The sequence below is a fragment of the Panulirus ornatus genome, chromosome 14 (genome assembly GCF_036320965.1).
Source record: "Panulirus ornatus isolate Po-2019 chromosome 14, ASM3632096v1, whole genome shotgun sequence".
In the NCBI taxonomy this organism is placed as follows: Eukaryota; Metazoa; Arthropoda; class Malacostraca; order Decapoda; family Palinuridae; genus Panulirus; species Panulirus ornatus.
The window spans coordinates 36,366,140-36,385,573 of NC_092237.1; the positions used below are offsets into that span (position 1 = coordinate 36,366,140).

General features: G+C 39.1%; 1 protein-coding gene across 1 annotated transcript in view; it reads right to left on the bottom strand.

Moving 5' to 3' along the window:
* Positions 1 to 17,097, bottom strand: part of LOC139753083 (glutamate receptor ionotropic, kainate 4-like) — a 175,927-nt gene extending 158,830 nt beyond the window's left edge. The window contains exon 1 of the mRNA XM_071669169.1: positions 16,995 to 17,097. Coding sequence (XP_071525270.1) covers positions 16,995 to 17,067 — 73 coding nt within the window. The 5' untranslated portion in view covers positions 17,068 to 17,097. The remainder of the gene's footprint in view (positions 1 to 16,994) is intronic.
* Positions 17,098 to 19,434: the final 2,337 nt, after the last annotated feature.

Genomic DNA, 19,434 nt, shown 5'->3' on the forward strand with positions numbered 1-19,434 from the left:
TTTCCACACATCTCTCTTACCCTTACGTTACTTACTCGATCAAACCACCTCACACCACACATTGTCCTCAAACATCTCATTTCCAGCACATCCATCCTCCTGCGCACAACTCTATCCATAGCCCACGCCTCCCAACCATACAACATTGTTGGAGCCACTATTCCTTCAAACATACCCATTTTTGCTTTCCGAGATAATGGTCTCGACTTCCACACATTCTTCAAGGCTCCCAGAATTTTCGCCCCCTCCCCCACCCTATGATCCACTTCCGCTTCCATGGTTCCATCCGCTTCCAGATTCACTCCCAGATATCTAAAACACTTTACTTCCTCCAGTTTTTCTCCTTTTAAAATTACCTCCCAATTGACTTGAACCTCAACCCTACTGTACCTAATAACCTTGCTCTTATTCACTTTTACTCTTAACTTTCTTCTTTCACACACTTTACCAAACTCAGTCACCAGCTTCTGTAGTTTCTCACATGGATCAGCCACAAGCGCTGTATCATCAGCGAACAACAACTGACTCACTTCCCAAGCTCTCTCATCCCCAACAGACTTCATACTTGCCCCTCTTTCCAAAACTCTTGCATTCACCTCCCTAACAACCCCATCCATAAACAAATTAAACAACCCCGCCGCAAACCTACATTCACTGAGAACCAATCACTCTCCTCTCTTCCTACACGTACACATGCCTTACATCCTCGATAAAAACTTTTCACTGCTTCTAACAACTTGCCTCCCACACCATATATTCTTAATACCTTCCACAGAGCATCTCTATCAACTCTATCATATGCCTTCTTCAGATCCATAAATGCTACATACAAATCCATTTGCTTTTCTAAGTATTTCTCACATACATTCTTCAAAGCAAACACCTGATCCACACATCCTCTACCACTTCTGAAACCACACTGCTCTTCCCCAATCTGATGCTCTGTACATGCCTTCACCCTCTCATTCAATACCCTCCGATATAATTTACCAGGAATACTCAACAAACTTATACCTCTGTAATTTGAGCACTCACTCTTATCCCCTTTGTCTTTGTACAATGGCACTATGCACGCATTCCGCGACTCCTCAGGCACCTCACTATGAGTCATACATACATTAAATAACCTTACCAACCAGTCAATAATACAGTCACCCCCTTTTTGATAAATTCCACTGCAATACCATCCAAACCTGCTGCCTTGCAGGCTTTCATCTTCCGCAAAGCTTTTACTACCTCTTCTCTGTTTACCAAATCATTTTCCCTAACCCTCGCACTTTGCACACCACCTCGACCAAAACACCCTATATCTGCCACTCTATCATCAAACACTTTCAACAAACCTTCAAAATACTCACTCCATCTCCTTCTCACATCACCACTACTTGTTATCACCTACCCATTTCCGCCCTTCACTGAAGTTCCCATTTGCTCCCTTGTCTTACGCACTTTATTTACCTCCTTCCAGAACATCTTTTTATTCTCCCTAAAATTTAATGATACTCTCTCACCCCAACTCTCATTTGCCCTCTTTTTCACCTCTTGCACCTCTCTCTTGACCTCCTGTCTCTTTCTTTTATACATCTCCCACTCAATTGCATTTTTTCCCTGCAAAAATCGTCCAAATATATATATATATATATATATATATATATATATATATATATATATATATATATATATATATATATATATATATATGTATATATATATATATATATATATATATATATATATATATATATATATATATATATATATATATACATATATATATATATATATATATATATATATATATATATATATATATATATATATATATATATATATATATATCCCTGGGGTTAGGGGAGAAAGAATACTTCCCACGTATTCCCTGCATCTCGTAGAAGGCGACTAAAAGGGAAGGGAGCGGGGGGCTGGAAACCCTCCCCTCTCATTTTTTTTTTTTAATTCTCCAAAAGAAGGAACAGAGAAGGGGGCCAGGTGAGGATATTCCCTTAAAGGCCTAGTCCTCTGTTCTTAACGCTACCTCGCTAATGCGGGAAATGGCGAATAGTATGAAAGAAAGAAAGAATATATATATATATATATATATATATATATATATATATATATATATATATATATATTTTTATTTGTTTAATTATTTTGCTTTGTCGCTGTCTCCCGCGTTAGCGAGGTAGCGCAAGAAAACAGACGAAAGAATGGCCCAACCCGCCCACATACACATGTATATACATACACGTCCACCTGCGCAAATATATATACCTATACATCTCAATGGACACATACATATACACACACGGACATATATATATGTACACATGAACATAATTCATACAGTCTGCCTTTCTCTGTTCCCATCGCCACCTCGCCACACATGGAATAACAACCCCCTCCCCCCTCATGTGTGCGAGGTAGCGCTAGGAAAGAAACCAAAGGCCCCATTCGTTCACACTCAGTCTCTAGTCATGTAATTTGTCATGTAACAATGCACCGAAACCACAGCTCCCTTTCCACATCCAGGCCCCACACACTTTCCATGGTTTACCCCAGACGCTTCACATGCCCTGGTTCAATCCATTGACAGCACGTCGACCCCGGTATACCACATCGTTCCAATTCACTCTATTCCTTGCACGCCTTTCATCCTCCTACATGTTCAGGCCCCGATCACTCTAAATATTTTCACTCCATCTTTCCAAATCCAATCTGGTCTCCCACTTCTCCTCGTTCCCTCCACCTCTGACACATATATCCTCTTGGTCAATCTTTCCTCACTAATTCTCTCCATGTGACCAAACCATTTCAAAACACCCTCTTCTGCTCTCTCAACCACACTCTTTTTATTTCCACACATCTCTCTCACCCTTACATTACTTACTCGATCAAACCACCTCACACCACATATTGTCCTCAAACATCTCATTTACAGCACATCCACCCTCCTGCGCACAACTCTATCCATAGCCCACGCCTCGCAACCATACAACATTGTTGGAACCACAATTCCCTCAAGCATACCCATTTTTGCTTTCCGAGATAATGTTCTCGACTTCCAAACATTTTTCAAGGCTCCCAGAATGTTCGCCCCCTCCCCCACCCTATGATTCACTTCCGCTTCCATGGTTCCCTCCGATGCCAGATCCACTCCCAGATATCTAAAACACTTTACTTCCTCCAGCTATTCTCAATTCAAACTTTCCTCCCCAATTAACTTGACCCTCAACCCTAATGTACCTAATAACCTTACTCTTATTCACATTTTCTCTTAACTTTCTTCTTTCACACACTTTAACAAACTCAGTCACCAGCTTCTGCAGTTTCTTACATGAGTCAGCCACCAGTGCTGTATCATCAGCGAACAACAACTGACTTACTTCCCAAGCTCTCTCATCCACAACAGACTGCATACTGCCCCTCTTTCCAAAACTCTTCATTCACCTCCCTAACAACCCCATCCATAAACAAATTAAACAACCAGGGAGACATCACACACCCCTGCCGCAAACCTACATTCACTGAGAACCAATCACTTTCCTCTCTTCCTACACGTACACATGCCTTACATCCTCGATAAAAACTTTTCACTGCAGCTAACAACTTGCCTCCCACACCATATATTCTTAAAACCTTCCATAGAGCATCTCTATCAACTCTATCATATGCCTTCTCCAGATCCATAAATGCTATATACAAATCCATTTTTTTTTCTAAGTATTTCTCACATACATTCTTCAAAGCAAACGCCTGATCCACACATCCTCTACCACTATATATATATATATATATATATATATATATATATATATATATATATATATATATATATATATATATATATATATATATATATATATATATTTTTTTTTTTTTTTTTTTTTTTTTTTATACTTTGTCGCTGTCTCCCGCGTTTGCGAGGTAGCGCAAGGAAACAGACGAAAGAAATGGCCCAACCCCCCCCCATACACATGTACATACACACGTCCACACACGCAAATATACATACCTACACAGCTTTCCATGGTTTACCCCAGACGCTTCACATGCCTTGATTCAATCCACTGACAGCACGTCAACCCCTGTATACCACATCGCTCCAATTCACTCTATTCCTTGCCCTCCTTTCACCCTCCTGCATGTTCAGGCCCCGATCACACAAAATCTTTTTCACTCCATCTTTCCACCTCCAATTTGGTCTCCCTCTTCTCCTCGTTCCCTCCACCTCTGACACATATATCCTCTTGGTCAATCTTTCCTCACTCATTCTCTCCATGTGCCCAAACCATTTCAAAACACCCTCTTCTGCTCTCTCAACCACGCTCTTTTTATTTCCACACATCTCTCTTACCCTTACGTTACTTACTCGATCAAACCACCTCACACCACACATTGTCCTCAAACATCTCATTTCCAGCACATCCATCCTCCTGCGCACAACTCTATCCATAGCCCACGCCTCGCAACCATACAACATTGTTGGAACCACTATTCCTTCAAACATACCCATTTTTGCTTTCCGAGATAATGTTCTCGACTTCCACACATTTTTCAAGGCTCCCAAAATTTTCGCCCCCTCCCCCACCCTATGATCCACTTCCGCTTCCATGGTTCCATCCGCTGCCAGATCCACTCCCAGATATCTAAAACACTTCACTTCCTCCAGTTTTTCTCCATTCAAACTCACCTCCCAATTGACTTGACCCTCAACCCTACTGTACCTACTGTATATATATATATATATATATACATATATATATATATATATATATATATATATATATATATATATATATATATATATATATATATATATATATATATATATTTATATATATATATATATATATATATATATATATATATATATATATATATATATATATATATATATATATATATATATATATATATATATATATATATACAAATGTACATAATACATACTGTCTGCCTTTATTTATTCCCATCACCACCTCACCACACATGAAATAACAACCCTCTTCCTCCTCATGTGTGCGAGATAACGCTAGGAAAAGACAAGAAAGGCCCATTTCGTTCACAGTCTATAGCTGTCATGTAATAATGTACCGAAACCACAACTCCCATTCCACAGCCACATATATATATATATATATATATATATATATATATATATATATATATATATATATATATATATATATATATATATATATATATATATATATATATATATATATATATATATATATTATATTTTTTCCATTTTGCTTTGTCGCTGTCTCCCGCGTTTGCGAGGTAGCGCAAGGAAACAGACGAAAGAAAATGGCTCAACCCACCCTCATACACATGTATATACACACACGTCCACACACGGAAATATACATACCTATACATCTCAATGTACACATATATATATATATATACACATACAGACACATGCATATATACCCATGCACACAATTCACACTGTCTGCCTTTATTCATTCCCATCGCCACCTCGCCACACATGGAATACCATCCCCCTCCCCCCTCATGTGTGCGGGGTAGCGCTAGGAAAGGACAACAAAGGCCTCATTCGTTCACACTCAGTCTCTAGCTGTCATGCAATAATGCCCGAAACCACAGCTCCCTTTCCACACCCAGGCCCCACACAGCTTTCCATGGTTTACCCCAGACACTTCACATGCCCTGATTCAATCCACTGACAGCACGTCAACCCCGGCATACCACATCGATCCAATTCACTATTCCTTGCCCACCTTTCACCCTCCTGCATGTTCAGGCCCCGATCACTCAAAATCTTTTTCACTCTATCTTTCCACCTCCAATTTGGTGTCCCACTTTTTCTCGTTCCCTCCACCTCCGACACATATATCCTCTTGGTCAATCTTTCCTCACTCATTCTCTCCATGTGCCCAAACCATTTCAAAAAACACTCTTCTGCTCTCTCAACCACGCTATTTTTATTTCCACACATCTCTCTTACCCTTACATTACTTACTCGATCAAACCACCTCACACCACACATTGTCCTCAAACATCTCATTTCCAGCACATCCATCCTCCTGCGCACAACTCTATCCATAGCCCACGCCTCGCAACCATACAACATTGTTGGAGCCACTATTCCTTCAAACATACCCATTTTTGCTTTCCGAGATAATGTTCTTGACTTCCACACATTCTTCAAGGCTCCCAAGATTTTCGCCCCCTCCCCCACCCTATGATTCACTTCCGCTTCCATGGTTCCATCCGCTGCCAGATCTACTCCCATATATCAGTTTTTCTCCATTCAAACTTACCTCCCAATTGACTTGACCCTCAACCCTACTGTACCGAATAACCTTGCTCTTATTTACATTTACTCTTAACTTTCTTCTTTCACACACTTTACAAAACTCAGTCACCAGCTTCTGCAGTTTCTCACATGATTCAGCCACCAGCGCTGTATCATCAGCGAACAACAACTGACTCACTTCCCAAGCTCTCTCATCCACAACAGACTTCATTCTTGCCCCTCTTTCCAAAACTTTTGCATTTACCTCCCTAACAACCCCATCCATAAACAAATTAAACAACCATGGAGACATCACACACCCCTGCCGCAAACCTACATTCACTGAGAACCAATCACTCTTCTCTCTTCCTACACGTACACATGCCTTACATCCTCGATATAAACTTTTCACTGCTTCTAACAACTTGCCACCCACACCATATATTCTTAATACCTTCCACTGAGCATCTCTATCAACTCTATCATATGCCTTCTCCAGATCCATAAATGCTACATACAAATCCATTTGCTTTTCTAAGTATTTCTCACGTACATTCTTCAAAGGAAACACCTGATCCACACATCCTCTACCACTTCTGAAACCACACTGCTCTTCCCCAATCTGATGCTCTGTACATGCCTTCACCCTCTCAATCAATAACCTCCGATATAATTTACCAGGAATACTCAACAAACTTATACCTCTGTAATTTGAGCACTCACTCTTATCCCCTTTGCCTTTGTACAACGGCACTATGCACGTATTCCGGAAATCCTCAGGCACCTCACTATGAGTCATACATACATTAAATAACCTTACCAACCAGTCAACAATACAGTCACCCCCTTTTTTGATATATATATATATATATATATATATATATATATATATATATATATATATATATATATATATATATATATATATATATATATATATATATATATATATATATATATCAAATATATATATGTATTAACTTTCTAAAATGGGAAACAGAAGAAGGAGTCACGCGGGGAGTGCTCATCCTCCTCGAAGGCTCAGAGTGGGGTGCCTAAATGTGTGTGGATGTAACCAAGATGTGAAAAAAAGAGAGATAGGTAGTATGTTTGAGGAAAGGAACCTCGATGTTTTGGCTCTGAGTGAAACGAAGCTCAAGGGTAAAGGGGAAGGGTGGTTTGGGAATGTCTGGGGAGTAAAGTCAGGGGTTAGTGAGAGGACAAGAGCATGGGAAGGAGTAGCAATACTCCTGAAACAGGAGTTGTGGGAGTATGTGATAGAGTGTAAGAAAGTAAATTCTCGATTAATATGCATAAAACTGAAAGTTGATGGAGAGAGGTGGGTGATTATTGGTGCATATGCACCTGGGCATGAGAAGAAAGATCAAGAGAGGCAAGTGTTTTGGGAGCAGCTGAATGAGTGTGTTAGTGGTTTGATGCACGAGACCGGGTTATAGTGATGGGTGATTTGAATGCAAAGGTGAGTAATGTGGCAGTTGAGGGAATAATTGGTATACATGGGGTGTTCAGTGTTGTAAATGGAAATGGTGAAGAGCTTGTAGATTTATGTGCTGAAAAAGGACTGATGATTGGGAATACCTGGTTTAAAAAGCGAGATATACATAAGTATACTTATGTAAGTAGGAGAGATGGCCAGAGAGAGTTATTGGATTACGTGTTAATTGACAGGCGTGCGAAAGAGAGACTTTTGGATGTTAATGTGCTGAGAGGTGCAACTGGAGGAATGTCTGATCATTATCTTGTGGAGGCTAAGGTGAAGATTTGTATGGGTTTTCAGAAAAGAAGAGTGAATGTTGGGGTGAAGAGGGTGTCGAGAGTAAGTGAGCTTGAGAAGGAGACCTGTGTGAGGAAGTACCAGGAGAGACTGAGTACAGAATGGAAAAAGGTGAGAACAATGGAAGCAAGGGGAGTGGGGGAGGAATGGGATGTATTTAGGGAATCAGTGATGGATTGCGCAAAAGATGCTTGTGGCATGAGAAGAGTGGGAGGTGGGTTGATTAGAAAGGGTAGTGAGTGGTGGGATGAAGAAGTAAGAGTATTAGTGAAAGAGAAGAGAGAGGCATTTGGACGATTTTTGCAGGGAAAAAATGCAATTGAGTGGGAGATGTATAAAAGAAAGAGACAGGAGGTCAAGAGAAAGGTGCAAGAGGTGAAAAAAAGGGCAAATGAGAGTTGGGGTGAGAGAGTATCATTAAATTTTAGGGAGAATAAAAAGATGTTCTGGAAGGAGGTAAATAAAGTGCGTAAGACAAGGGAGCAAATGGGAACTTCAGTGAAGGGCGCAAATGGGGAGGTGATAACAAGTAGTGGTGATGTGAGAAGGAGATGGAGTGAGTATTTTGAAGGTTTGTTGAATGTGTTTGATGATAGAGTGGCAGATATAGGGTGTTTTGGTCGAGGTGGTGTGCAAAGTGAGAGGGTTAGGGAAAATGATTTGGTAAACAGAGAAGAGGTAGTGAAAGCTTTGCGGAAGATGAAAGCCGGCAAGGCAGCAGGTTTGGATGGTATTGCAGTGGAATTTATTAAAAAAGGGGGTGACTGTATTGTTGACTGGTTGGTAAGGTTATTTAATGTATGTATGACTCATGGTGAGGTGCCTGAGGATTGGCGGAATGCGTGCATAGTGCCATTGTACAAAGGCAAAGGGGATAAGAGTGAGTGCTCAAATTACAGAGGTATAAGTTTGTTGAGTATTCCTGGTAAATTATATGGGAGGGTATTGATTGAGAGGGTGAAGGCATGTACAGAGCATCAGATTGGGGAAGAGCAGTGTGGTTTCAGAAGTGGTAGAGGATGTGTGGATCAGGTGTTTGCTTTGAAGAATGTATGTGAGAAATACTTAGAAAAGCAAATGGATTTGTATGTAGCATTTATGGATCTGGAGAAGGCATATGATAGAGTTGATAGAGATGCTCTGTGGAAGGTATTAAGAATATATGGTGTGGGAGGAAAGTTGTTAGAAGCAGTGAAAAGTTTTTATCGAGGATGTAAGGCATGTGTACGTGTAGGAAGAGAGGAAAGTGATTGGTTCTCAGTGAATGTAGGTTTGCGGCAGGGGTGTGTGATGTCTCCATGGTTGTTTAATTTGTTTATGGATGGGGTTGTTAGGGAGGTGAATGCAAGAGTTTTGGAAAGAGGGGCAAGTATGAAGTCTGTTGGGGATGAGAGAGCTTGGGAAGTGAGTCAGTTGTTGTTCGCTGATGATACAGCGCTGGTGGCTGATTCATGTGAGAAACTGCAGAAGCTGGTGACTGAGTTTGGTAAAGTGTGTGGAAGAAGAAAGTTAAGAGTAAATGTGAATAAGAGCAAGGTTATTAGGTACAGTAGGGTTGAGGGTCAAGTCAATTGGGAGGTGAGTTTGAATGGAGAAAAACTGGAGGAAGTGAAGTGTTTTAGATATCTGGGAGTGGATCTGTCAGCGGATGGAACCATGGAAGCGGAAGTGGATCATAGGGTGGGGGAGGGGGCGAAAATTCTGGGAGCCTTGAAGAATGTGTGGAAGTCGAGAACATTATCTCGGAAAGCAAAAATGGGTATGTTTGAAGGAATAGTGGTTCCAACAATGTTGTATGGTTGCGAGGCGTGGGCTATGGATAGAGTTGTGCGCAGGAGGATGGATGTGCTGGAAATGAGATGTTTGAGGACAATGTGTGGTGTGAGGTGGTTTGATCGAGTGAGTAACGTAAGGGTAAGAGAGATGTGTGGAAATAAAAAGAGCGTGGTTGAGAGAGCAGAAGAGGGTGTTTTGAAGTGGTTTGGGCACATGGAGAGAATGAGTGAGGAAAGATTGACCAAGAGGATATATGTGTCGGAGGTGGAGGGAACGAGGAGAAGAGGGAGACCAAATTGGAGGTGGAAAGATGGAGTGAAAAAGATTTTGTGTGATCGGGGCCTGAACATGCAGGAGGGTGAAAGGAGGGCAAGGAATAGAGTGAATTGGAGCGATGTGGTATACCGGGGTTGACGTGCTGTCAGTGGATTGAATCAAGGCATGTGAAGCGTCTGGGGTAAACCATGGAAAGCTGTGTAGGTATGTATATTTGCGTGTGTGGACGTATGTATATACATGTGTATGGGTGGGGGGGTTGGGCCATTTCTTTCGTCTGTTTCCTTGCGCTACCTCGCAAACGCGGTAGACAGCGACAAAGTATAAAAATATATATATATATATATATATATATATATATATATATATATATGTATATATATATATATATATATATATATATATATATATATATATATATATATCCCTGGGGATAGGGGAGAAAGAATACTTCCCACGTATTCCCTGCGTGTCGTAGAAGGCGACTAAAAGGGGAGGGAGCGGGAGGCTGGAAATCCTCCCCTCTCACTTTTTTTTTTCTTTTTTTTTTTAATTTTCCCAAAGAGGGAACAGAGAAGTGGCCCAGGTGAGGATATTCCCTCAAGGGCCCAGTCCTCTGTTCTCAACGCTACCTCGCTAATGCGGGAAATGGCGAATAGTATGAAAGAAAGATATATATATATAAATATATATATATATATATATATATATATATATATATATATATATATATATATATATATATATACATATATATATATATATATATATATATATATATATATATGTATATATATATATATATATATATATATATATATATATATATATATATTGAGATGTATAGGCATGTATATTTGCGTGTGTGGACTTGTATTTATATACATGTGTATGTGGGTGCGTTTAGCCATTCTTTCGTCTGTTTCCTTGCGCTACCTCGCTAACGCGGGAGACAGCGACAAAGAAAAACATATATATATATATATATATATATATATATATATATATATATATATATATCAGATTGGGGAAGAGCAGTGCGGTTTCAGAAGTGGTAGAGGATGTGTGGATCGGGTGTTTGCTTTGAAGAATGTATGTGAGAAATACTTAGAAAAGCAAATGGATTTGTATGTAGCATTTATGGATCTGGAGAAGGCATATGATAGAGTTGATAGAGATGCTCTGTGGAAGGTATTAAGAATATATGGTGTGGGAGGCAAGTTGTTAGAAGCAGTGAAAAGTTTTTATCGAGGATGTAAGGCATGTGTACGTGTAGGAAGAGAGGAAAGTGATTGGTTCTCAGTGAATGTAGGTTTGCGGCAGGGGTGTGTGATGTCTCCATGGTTGTTTAATTTGTTTATGGATGGGGTTGTTAGGGAGGTAAATGCAAGAGTCCTGGAAAGAGGGGCAAGTATGAAGTCTGTTGGGGATGAGAGAGCTTGGGAAGTGAGTCAGTTGTTGTTCGCTGATGATACAGCGCTGGTGGCTGATTCATGTGAGAAACTGCAGAAGCTGGTGACTGAGTTTGGTAAAGTGTGTGGAAGAAGAAAGTTAAGAGTAAATGTGAATAAGAGCAAGGTTATTAGGTACAGTAGGGTTGCGGGTCAAGTCAATTGGGAGGTGAGTTTGAATGGAGAAAAACTGGAGGAAGTGAAGTGTTTTAGATATCTGGGAGTGGATCTGTCAGCGGATGGAACCATGGAAGCGGAAGTGGATCATAGGGTGGGGGAGGGGGCGAAAATTTTGGGAGCCTTGAAAAATGTGTGGAAGTCGAGAACATTATCTCGGAAAGCAAAAATGGGTATGTTTGAAGGAATAGTGGTTCCAACAATGTTGTATGGTTGCGAGGCGTGGGCTATGGATAGAGTTGTGCGCAGGAGGATGGACGTGCTGGAAATGAGATGTTTGAGGAAAATGTGTGGTGTGAGGTGGTTTGATCGAGTAAGTAACGTAAGGGTAAGAGAGATGTGTGGAAATAAAAAGAGCGTGGTTGAGAGAGCAGAAGAGGGTGTTTTGAAATGGTTTGGGCACATGGAGAGAATGAATGAGGAAAGATTGACCAAGAGGATATATGTGTCGGAGGTGGAGGGAACGAGGAGAAGAGGGAGACCAAATTGTAGGTGGAAAGATGGAGTGAAAAAGATTTTGTGTGATCGGGGCCTGAACATGCAGGAGGGTGAAAGGAGGGCAAGGAATAGAGTGAATTGGAGCGATGTGGTATACAGGGGTTGACGTGCTGTCAGTGGATTGAATCAAGGCATGTGAAGCGTCTGGGGTAAACCATGAAAAGCTGTGTAGGTATATATATTTGCGTGTGTGGACGTGTGTATGTACATGTGTATGGGGGGGGGGGGGGTTGGGCCATTTCTTTCGTCTGTTTCCTTGCGCTACCTCGCAAATGCGGGAGACAGCGACAAAGTATAAAAAAAAAAAAAAAATATATATATATATATATATATATATATATATATATATATATATATATATATATATATATATATATCGGAAAGGATCACAATTTTGCGCGTGATCAAGATAATGCTATGAGTCCAGGTGGAAAATGAAACACGAAAAGTTCCCAAGCGCAGTTTCGTGTAATAATCATATAATCAACGGAGACACAAGAGAGAAATATAATAGTCATTTGATATACATTGAAGAGACGAAGCTTGGACACCATTTGGTAAACATGTGATTGTCCAAAACATACAACGAGCGTTCATAAACATATCATTATACAAATCTTATCAACAATAAAGTAATCTAATTTGTATAGACCATCACTAACATTAAGATTATTATTCTTTGTGTGTTTAATAATAGAAGATTCAGTGGTATTTGTCTTGGTAAGAGACTTAGCGTTAATAACTGAGATGGCGTTACTCCAGTCAATACAATGATCATAGTTTTTAACATGATTAAACAAGGCATTTGATTCTTGTCCCGTTCTTATGCTATATCTATGTTGCTTAAGTCTACAGAAAGATCCTTACCATTCTGACCAACATATAATTTATCACAATATCCACAAGGCACTTTACAGTTGCATCCAATAGAATTTTCTGGTGAATTCCCGATTAAGATATTCTTTATAGTATCATTTTTGCTAAAGGCAACATTTACATTAAAGGATTTAAGCAACATGGGAAGCAAAGTGAAATTGTTATTAAAAGGGAGAACTAAAAGATTCTTCGTGTCAATGGGAGGTTTGGGCTCAACTCTATAAAATGATATCTTTGCCAACTTAAGGGATTTATCAATGAAAGATCTAGGGTACTTTAACTTAGATCCAATAGAATATCTCTTCTCAAACTAATCATCAATAAACTCTGGACTGCAAATACGTAATGCCCTAAGGAACATAGATTGAAATGATGACAATTTAACTCTGTCATGTTGAGAGGAGCGATAATGGATATATGAGCATACATTGGTGGGTTTTCTGCATATGCTAAACTTAAACTTGTTTCCTTGTCTATGGATCATGCTGATGATGGTCTATGTGTTTGGCCAACAAATGAAAATTTACAAATATTTCTCCCCTTACTTAACAATTTAGTACCTTCCATCAAATTTACTGTAGATAATGAAAATAATGGTATGTTACCATTTTCAAATTTCATGATAAAGAATATCTTTATCAGGAATTCACCAAAAAATTCTCTTGGTTGCATCTATAAAGTGCCTTGTGGAAATTGTGGTAAATTATATGTTGGTCAGACTGGTAAGGATCTTTCTGTTAGACTTAAGCAACATAAATATAGTATAAGAACGGGACAAGAATCAAAAGCCTTGTTTAATCATGTTAAAACCTATGATCATTGTATTGAGTGGAGTAACGCCATCTTAGTTATTAACTCTAACTCTATTACCAAGAGAAATATCATTGAATCTTCTATTATGAAATACACAAAGAATTATAATCTTAATATTAGTGATGGTCTATACAAATTAGATAACTTTATTGTTGATCAGATTTGCAAAATGATAAGTTTATGAATGCTCGCTGCATGTTTTGGAGAATCACATGTTTACCAAATGGCGTCCTAGTTTCGTCTCTTCGATGTATATCAACTGACTGTTATATCACACTCTTGTGTCTACCTTGATGATGTGATTATTACACGAAAGTGCACTTGGGAACTTTTCGTGTCCATAGGAATATCTTGATCACGTGCAAAATTGTGATCCTTTCCAACATATATATATATATATATATATATATATATATATATATATATATATATATATATATATATATATATATATATATATATTTGTATGTAGCATTTATGGATCTGGAGAAGGCATATGATAGAGTTGATAGAGATGCTCTGTGGAAGGTATTAAGAATATATGGTGTGGGAGGCAAGTTGTTAGAAGCAGTGAAAAGTTTTTATCGAGGATGTAAGGCATGTGTACGTGTAGGAAGAGAGGAAAGTGATTGGTTCTCAGTGAATGTAGGTTTCCGGCAGGGGTGTGTGATGTCTCCATGGTTGTTTAATTTGTTTATGGATGGGGTTGTTAGGGAGGTAAATGCAAGAGTCCTGGAAAGAGGGGCAAGTATGAAGTCTGTTGGGGATGAGAGAGCTTGGGAAGTGAGTCAGTTGTTGTTCGCTGATGATACAGCGCTGGTGGCTGATTCATGTGAGAAACTGCAGAAGCTGGTGACTGAGTTTGGTAAAGTGTGTGGAAGAAGAAAGTTAAGAGTAAATGTGAATAAGAGCAAGGTTATTAGGTACAGTAGGGTTGAGGGTCAAGTCAATTGGGAGGTGAGTTTGAATGGAGAAAAACTGGAGGAAGTGAAGTGTTTTAGATATCTGGGAGTGGATCTGTCAGCGGATGGAACCATGGAAGCGGAAGTGGATCATAGGGTGGGGGAGGGGGCGAAAATTTTGGGAGCCTTGAAAAATGTGTGGAAGTCGAGAACATTATCTCGGAAAGCAAAAATGGGTATGTTTGAAGGAATAGTGATTCCAACAATGTTGTATGGTTGCGAGGCGTGGGCTATGGATAGAGTTGTGCGCAGGAGGATGGACGTGCTGGAAATGAGATGTTTGAGGAAAATGTGTGGTGTGAGGTGGTTTGATCGAGTAAGTAACGTAAGGGTAAGAGAGATGTGTGGAAATAAAAAGTGCGTGGTTGAGAGAGCAGAAGAGGGTGTTTTGAAATGGTTTGGGCACATGGAGAGAATGAGTGAGGAAAGATTGACCAAGAGGATATATGTGTCGGAGGTGGAGGGAACGAGGAGAAGAGGGAGACCAAATTGGAGGTGGAAAGATGGAGTGAAAAAGATTTTGTGTGATCGGGGCCTGAACATGCAGGAGGGTGAAAGGAGGGCAAAGAATAGAGTGAATTGGAGCGATGTGGTATACAGGGGTTGACGTGCTGTCAGTGGATTGAGTCGGGGCATGTGAAGCGTCTGGGGTAAACCATGGAAAGCTGTGTAGGTATGTATATTTGCGTGTGTGGACGTGTGTATGTACATGTGTATGGGGGGGGGGGGGGTGGGGCCATTTCTTTCGTCTGTTTCCTTGCGCTACCTCGCAAACGCGGGAGACAGCGACAAAGTATAAAAAAAGAAAGAAAAAAGAAAAAAAAAAAAAATATATATATATATATATATATATATATATATATATATATATAAATATATATATATATATATATATATATATATATATATATATATATATATATTCTTTGTTTCATACTATTCGCCATTTCCCGCGTTAGCGAGGTAGCGTAAAGAACAGAGGGCTAGGCCTTTAAGGGAATATCCTCACCTTGCCCCCCTCTCTGTTCCTTCTTTTGGAATATAAAAAAAAAAGAAAAATGAGAGGGGAGGATTTCCAGCCCCCTGCTCCCAAAAATATGGAATATATCCTAGCATAATCCAGGTGACCGGTTTATGAACCAACCCCTAGGTATAGGATGACAAGCTGGGTTGACAATGGACCGACTGCCGCAACCAGGATTCGAACCTATTGACTTGTCCACAGGTAAAGTATATGAATTATCAGCTTTATAGTTTATAATAAGACTAGCCAGTCAGTTCTACGATTTAGATATTGTATGCGATATGAAATTATTGTACATCTTATATCTCTAATAAGAACTTTGCTCATACATCATATATGATTTATATATTCATTTGGAATGATTGATGAGCAGCGGGGTACAGGTTTTCGTTTTTTTTTTTTGTGTGTGTGTAGGGCAGTTGGTAAATTAGACAAATTGTCACCATATGAGTTGTTTACCTGAATAATAGTTGTTGCACTCATAATGTTCCAGTAATTTCCAATTTTGTGCTAGGCTGATACGAGGGCAGTATGAGAGCTGGGCGATGCATGCTTATATCTAAAAAAGCAATGAATGAAATTCTTCAGTATGTATAAAATCTCGGTAGTGTATCTAAAGAATTATTACTCATTTTTCTTCCAGTAGACCATCTGGTTAATTCTTCTTTAACATCTGATTGTTGTACTAAACAGGGTGGGACGCTAAAGGGAAACGTTTAGTACGTTACTGAAACCAAGCTGCTTTGAAATGTTAAGGAGGAACTGACAATTTATTTCAACGTAAGTGATTTTAAGAATTTTTCCTCTTCAGGTTATCCAACCTGGTATTCTCACAGTATCTTCTCCCCAATACACTAACACCTTATCAAACATGGAAGTGACCACAGAGAAACATGTCTGAAACAACAACTAAGGGAGGACTTCGATGACTAATGTGCATTTCCTAATTTTGTGTGTGGCAAGTAATGTCTAATGTGATAAATGATGTTAGCGTGTGCAACTTAAGAGATATTACATGATATAAACAAAGTAAAGACAGTAATAGTAGGTACTTAAAACTTTCCTGAATATGACCCACCAGAGAAGATGGTGTCGTACAAATGAACGGAAGAGGACAGGTTCGACTGGAGTAGAAGCTGTTGGATCCCCATCTCTCCGTTGTTGCAATAAAGACACCGTTGATATATCTTCACATCACCTTCAGCTGAAAATGTCATACATGCATTCAGTAAGTTTTCTAATTTTCTGTTTCTATATGATGTATATAGATTACACTACCCTTCATGAGATTGTTAATTTCTTTAGTGTTTCCGTTACTTTTATATGGGTTATGTGCTCTACTTCTACAAGTGTTTTTATATTATGCTTCTCTTTCTGTAGATTCCCAATGAAGCCTCTGTGAAGGCAAAAACATGAATATGATACATGATGAACTATGGACAACTGGTGTTTGTGCACCCATATAATGGTATATTGATACTAAGAAAATAAAGGAAGATATGAAAGAAAAGTAAGAGCATTAGATATGCTGCAGGATTCAATTCTGTGTGCATACATACATACATACATATACACACACACACACGCACACACACACACACATACACACACACACACACACACACACATATATATATATATATATATATATATATATATATATATATATATATATATATATATATATATATATATATATATATATATTATCCCTGGGGATAGGGGAATAAGAATACTTCCCACGTATTCCCTGCGTGTCGTAGAAGGCGACTAAAAGGGGAGGGAGCGGGGGGCTGGAAATCCTCAGCTCTCGTCTTTTTTTCTTAATTTTCCAAAAGAAGGAACAGAGGGGGCCAGGTCAGGATATTCCAAAAAAGGCCCAGTCCTCTGTTCTTAACGCTACCTCGCTAACGCGGGAAATGGCGAATAGTTTAAAAGAAAAGAAAAGATATATATATATATATATATATATATATATATATATATATATATATATATATATATATATATATATATATATATATATATATATATATATATATATATGTATATATATATCATTATTTTTTCAGATATATTCGCCATTTCCCGAGTTAGCGAGGTAGCGTTAAGAACAGAGAACTGAGCCTGAGAGGGAATATCCTCACTTGGCCCCCTTCTCTCTTCCTTTCCTTGGAAAATTGAAAAACGGAAGGGGAGGATTTCCAGCCAACCGCTCCCTCCCCTTTTCTTGATAAAGGATGTGTGGGTCAGGTGTTTGCTTTGAAGAATGTATGTGAGAAATACTCAGAAAAGCAAATGGATTTGTATGTACCATTTATGGATCTGGAGAAGGCATATGATAGAGTTGATAGAGATGCTCTGTGGTAGGTATTAAGAATATATGGTGTTGGAGGCAAGTTGTTAGAAGCAGTGAAAAGTTTCTAGCGAAGATGTAAGGCATGTGTACGTGTAGGAAGAGAGGAAAGTGATTGGTTCTCAGTGAATGTAGGTTTGCGGCAGGGGTGTGTGATGTCACCATGGTTGTTTTATTTGTTTATGGATGGGGTTGTTAGGGAGACGCATGCGTTCTTTGTTCTCACCTTTTTCCATTATGTACTCAGTCTCTACTAGTACTTCCTCACACAAGTCTCCTTCCCAAGCTCAATTATTCTCACCAATTCATTCATCCAAACATTCTCTCTTCTTTTCTGAAAACCTCTACAAATCTTCACCTTCGCCTCCACAAGATAATGATGAGACATCCCTGCAGTTGCACCTCTCAGCATATGAACATCCAAAAGTCTCTCTTTCGCGCGCCAATAAATAAACAATTAATTCAATAACACTCTCTGGCCATCTCTCCTACTTACATACGTATACATATGAATTACTCTCTATTTAAACAAGGTATTTCCAATCACCAATCCTTTTTCAGTGCACAAATTTACAAGCTCTTCACCATCTTCATTTACAGCACTAAACACCCCATGTACAGTAATTAACACTGAACACCCCATGTATACCAATTATTCCCTCAACTGCCACATTACTCACCTTTCCATTCAAATCACCCATCACTATTACCCGGTCTTGTGCATCAAAACTACTAACACACTCACTCAGCTGCTCCCAAAACACTTGCCTCTCATAATCTTTCTTTTCATGCCCAGGTGCATATGCACCAATAATTTCCAGTCTCTCTCCTCCACTTTCAGTTTTACCCATATCAATCTAGAATTTATTTCTTAAACTATCACATACTCTCACCACTAATGTTTCAGGAGTAGTGCTACTCTTTCCCCTTGCTCTTGTCTTCTCAACAACACCTGACTTTACTCCCAAAACATTTCCAAACCACTCTTCCCATTTACCCTTGAATTCGTTTCACTTTGAGCCAAAAAATACAGGATCCTTTCCTCAAAGATACTACCCATCTATTCATATTTCTTATTTTGTTCCCATCCAACATACTTACACACCCCAATCTCAACCTTCGAGGAGAATGAGCACAACCCGCGTGTCTTCTTCTTCTGTGT